General features: G+C 33.7%; 1 protein-coding gene across 1 annotated transcript; it reads right to left on the bottom strand.

Moving 5' to 3' along the window:
- Positions 1–306: 306 nt before the first annotated feature.
- On the bottom strand, positions 307–3,688 carry LOC122580189 (SPX domain-containing protein 4-like). The gene is made up of 3 exons (XM_043752465.1): positions 3,179–3,688; positions 1,825–1,990; positions 307–1,015 (listed from the first exon to the last, which is right to left on the bottom strand). The coding sequence occupies exons 1-3, from the start codon at positions 3,497–3,499 to the stop codon at positions 603–605; spliced, it is 900 nt and encodes a 299-aa protein (XP_043608400.1). The 5' UTR covers positions 3,500–3,688; the 3' UTR covers positions 307–602.
- Between the last annotated feature and the right edge of the window lie 279 nt (positions 3,689–3,967).

Raw genomic sequence — 3,967 nt, 5'->3', positions numbered from 1 at the left:
TGTATACCTCTACTTCTACGATTGAGATATGACAGTGATATGATAGTTTGCTTGTTTGGATGATTTTGATTCGAGGTGGAAAAAAAAAAATTTCCCAGTCTTCTAAATTGCTTCTAAAGAACCTACAGGTTAATTACAATCTAAACGCTTATTACATGCTGCCACAATATCGAAATGAAGTTGGTTTAAAGAGTCATAGTTCCCCAATTCAAGCTCAACAAAAGTAGTTTGCCTATCCTGGCGAAATTGAAATGTACATTCCAAAGATTAATACCCAAAATGAGCAAAAATAAAGCATATACAGACTAGATCAAATGGTAAGTTCATCTTTAGGATAACATAGTTTTGGCATATCAACCAAAGTTGATGAACCTTATTAAAGGAATACATGTTACAGACTGCTCAAATATTCTTAACATGTATGAACAAACACGCATAGTTGTACAAGAAATTTGTTCTGATTTCCCAATGCTTCCCAAGAAAACAAAAATATATATAATGCAAAACACAAGTAACATAAGCTATTTAGTACTAAAACAAAAAACTTATCGTATTCGGGTATCCATCAGTTCGGCATCACAAATTCACAATTCTCTTCCCTTTTAACTATGAGAAGTTGATGAGTTAGTGGGAGAGTCCCCATTAGTTATGGCACCTGTGTCGACATCCTGGTTGCCAAAAATAGATCCAAATGAAAGTGGATTCGAGGTAGAGCTTTCCTTTTTAAGACCCTTTATTGTTCTCATCGCATCAATTGTCCGTTTATATACATCTGAAGTTTCTACCTTGACTGATGTGGTTATTGTATCGGACGTCTCGCCATCTGGTTTGCTAGACGATTCGATTACTTCAGCTTCTAAAGGGAAAAGGAGTTCAAGATTTTCCTCACACTCATGTACCAATCTGGTAAGAGGCTCTGTCGTGAAGAAGGGTTGACGAAGGGTAAGTTGTGTAAAATGTACACGTAAGAGACCTCCAGTCCTTTTGTCATACTTCTTCAAAATCTTTATAATGCCTAATGAGTAAAAACCAAAAGATGAAAAGATTAAAGACAACCAAATAACAATGGCAACAACTTCAACCAATGTATTTTCAGTAGGTTAGTGCAATAATACCAGTCTTGTAAGTATTCATGCCTTCATATGCATTATTTAATTATCTTAACTTTCAGTATGTTCATGACTGCAAAACATGAAGCTTTTTTTCTTTACTACAAACAGAAGTTGATTAACCTTGCGTATTACAATTCATTAACCAGATTATTAACGTTTTTTGTACTCTTCATTGAGTTCTGCAATATTTAAATTTGGATGCAAGTATTTAAATTTTTGATGTTCAAAGGGCCTACAATTTAACACAGCACATGGCCTCCAAAATCCACAAGATGGCTCTGCTTATAACTTTTTCTCAGACGGGTTGAAAGAAGCCCAAAGTGTTATTTTTAAATGCATAAAACCCTCTACATCATTTTACTAACAAACATATACTAATATATACTTGTGGATATAATGAACTTTTTTATTATCATAGTCCACACACTTATTAATAAAGAGGTTAGTACTTCAGATAAGCCAACCCAGGGCATCCAAACTTGTACCAAAAGTTCACGTGTTTTGACCCGTTAACCATACCTACTTTTTTTGTGTGTTTGTTTTTTGAACGGCAATTACCCAAACCTACTGACCCATTCATTATATAGGAAGATCATCTGCAATTGTGTAATCTACAGAGAAGCTATAAAATCCCTACAAAAACTCCAAAACATAGTTAACCAGGGTAACCTTTACCCAAAAAAAAATAAATCTTGAAGTTAAATTGAAGTACCTGCAAAATTCAAGGAGCTATAGTTTTTGAGAAGAACCATCTCCCCATGGATCGTGACAAAGTCTTTGCGAATCGCCATCATCTCATCACTGAATTCACTTTCCGAAGTAAAGTTTCCATCTTTCCAGCTTTTCTCCTTAACTCGCTCAATTCTTTCTTTTAACTCCTGATTAGAAGGACCAGTTAGATAAGTTTCATGATGCAGTCGAGTGGTTTCCCACTACGCCAACCAGAAAAAAAACTTCGAATAACAAGAGACACAAAACATGCCATCAGATAAAACACACATCATGCTATCTGTACATGTAACTGATCTGTTTCCGAGTCTGGATTGAACAGACCAAAATTTGATCACTAATAGCAAAATTATGTATCATTTAATACAACAACTATCACATAAAACTAATATCCAGGTATGTGAACCACCATCACGTGACAGGTAAACCAAACTCACTTAGCAGCCCATTCAGATGATGGCCTAACCAACTGATCCACATTCACCAAGAAAGGTGCCAGGTAGCTCCTTGACTCTAGTAGCGATTGAATCTGTAAATGCCCCCCTCTCCATAACCATGTACATAATGAGGCGATAACCAAGATTCTGAAAATTGATTGATAAGCGAATAGACAACTATTCCATACTTTGTATAGATTTGATTTATCTACTCATAAGGGCAATCCCTATCATAAGTAAACCATATATTCAGTGGCGGGGAGTCCGAGATTACAATCTATCACTTGTTTGATACTTTGATAAAACGTTTGTTGTACTCAGAACATTAGAAATTCGTATAAAAACACCGTAACCGATTGGGGGTGGCTACCCATTTAGTGTATACATTTGTGGTCCCTTGGCCAATCGCGGCCCCTTTTCCTGTCTTACTCGCATTTTGCTTATCTTTGATAAGCTCATTTTGTAGTTTATTTTTGGACTTTATGAGCTTACCATGTCTTGTAATTGCAGATAATAAGCTACAAAAATGGGGTTTATCATACATAAGCCAAATGCAAATAAGCTATAACCCAAACACCCCATGTGTATCTGCTTCTTGCTCATATATAAAGCCAATAACCAAACACTCTCCTCTAAAAAATACTTATATGTAATACACTTTAAAAACATTATCAGAAAACTGAAAAGTGCGTTAAGATAAGCAATCCGAAAGACCCCCTAATTAAAGTTACTAAATGAATATCACAACTCCAATTGGATTTTTCTGTGGTGTCTCGAATTCTAACTGCTAAAAAAAAAAAAAAATATCACAACTTTTTACAAACATAATAAAAATTATCAATCATATCATCATATATACAATTATTAATAACTAAAAGAAAAAAGATAGGAAAAAACAACCTTAAATCTGATGACAAATTCTTCTTCTTTATCAACATAAAAATCATTAAACTTTTCAATCTCATCATCAAGAACTCTAACAAACCAATCTTGCAGATCACCCAAGTGGGGTGGCACCGGAGGAAAGTTCCGATCGACGGCGGCAACATGCGGCGGCGGAGGCGGAGGAAGAACAGCAGCATCCCCACCAGGATGATGATGATGAAGATCAGGAAGACGTTGTTTAAGGAATTTTTTAAGAAGTTTGTAACATAAGTATTTGTCTTTCCATTCAGGTAATGTTTGTTCTATATGTATCCCAAATTCTTTCCCAAATTTCATTTCTTTTTTATTTTTATTTTTATATTTTTATTTAATTTAAGGTCTATTATTATAAGGATTGAAATTAAAGGGTTTGTATAAAAAGAAGATGGAGGAGATCATGGTTTTCAGAAAATTGGGATTGAATCAAAATGATGGAATCAAAATAGGAATGTAGACTATTGTAGAGAGTGGATGTGTGTTTGTGTATTGAAGGAATATTCTTTGTTGACTTCGATCAGATTTTAATTACAAACCAAAATATATTGAATCTTAGGAGGCCTTTTGCGTTCACAGTTTTTTTTTTTTTTAAGGAATTCAAATCTATCAAAAGAATTAGAATGTGGAGTAATTAAAATTGAAAAGTTTTAAAATTTGTCATATGTTTGATTGAGTGAATTCAACTAAAGAATTTAAAATAAAATTATAACAAATGACAAAACTACTTTTTTTAAAATTTTTATTATATTTCAATAAAATATAAACAAT

The sequence above is a fragment of the Erigeron canadensis genome, chromosome 8 (assembly GCF_010389155.1).
Source record: "Erigeron canadensis isolate Cc75 chromosome 8, C_canadensis_v1, whole genome shotgun sequence".
In the NCBI taxonomy this organism is placed as follows: Eukaryota; Viridiplantae; Streptophyta; class Magnoliopsida; order Asterales; family Asteraceae; genus Erigeron; species Erigeron canadensis.
Note: the sequence above shows the minus strand (reverse complement) of the source record. Positions and strands in the feature narration are given on the sequence as shown.

Bases quoted from the DNA above. Each gene is read 5' to 3' on its own strand.
- LOC122580189 (XM_043752465.1), bottom strand. From the start codon at position 3,499: ATGAAATTTGGGAAAGAATTTGGGATACATATAGAACAAACATTACCT. The intron at 1,991-3,178 runs GTTGTTTTTTCC...CCTTCTAATCAG, and splicing joins AATTTGTCATCAGATTTAAG to GAGTTAAAAGAAAGAATTGA. The intron at 1,016-1,824 runs GTACTTCAATTT...TTTACTCATTAG, and splicing joins TAGCTCCTTGAATTTTGCAG to GCATTATAAAGATTTTGAAG.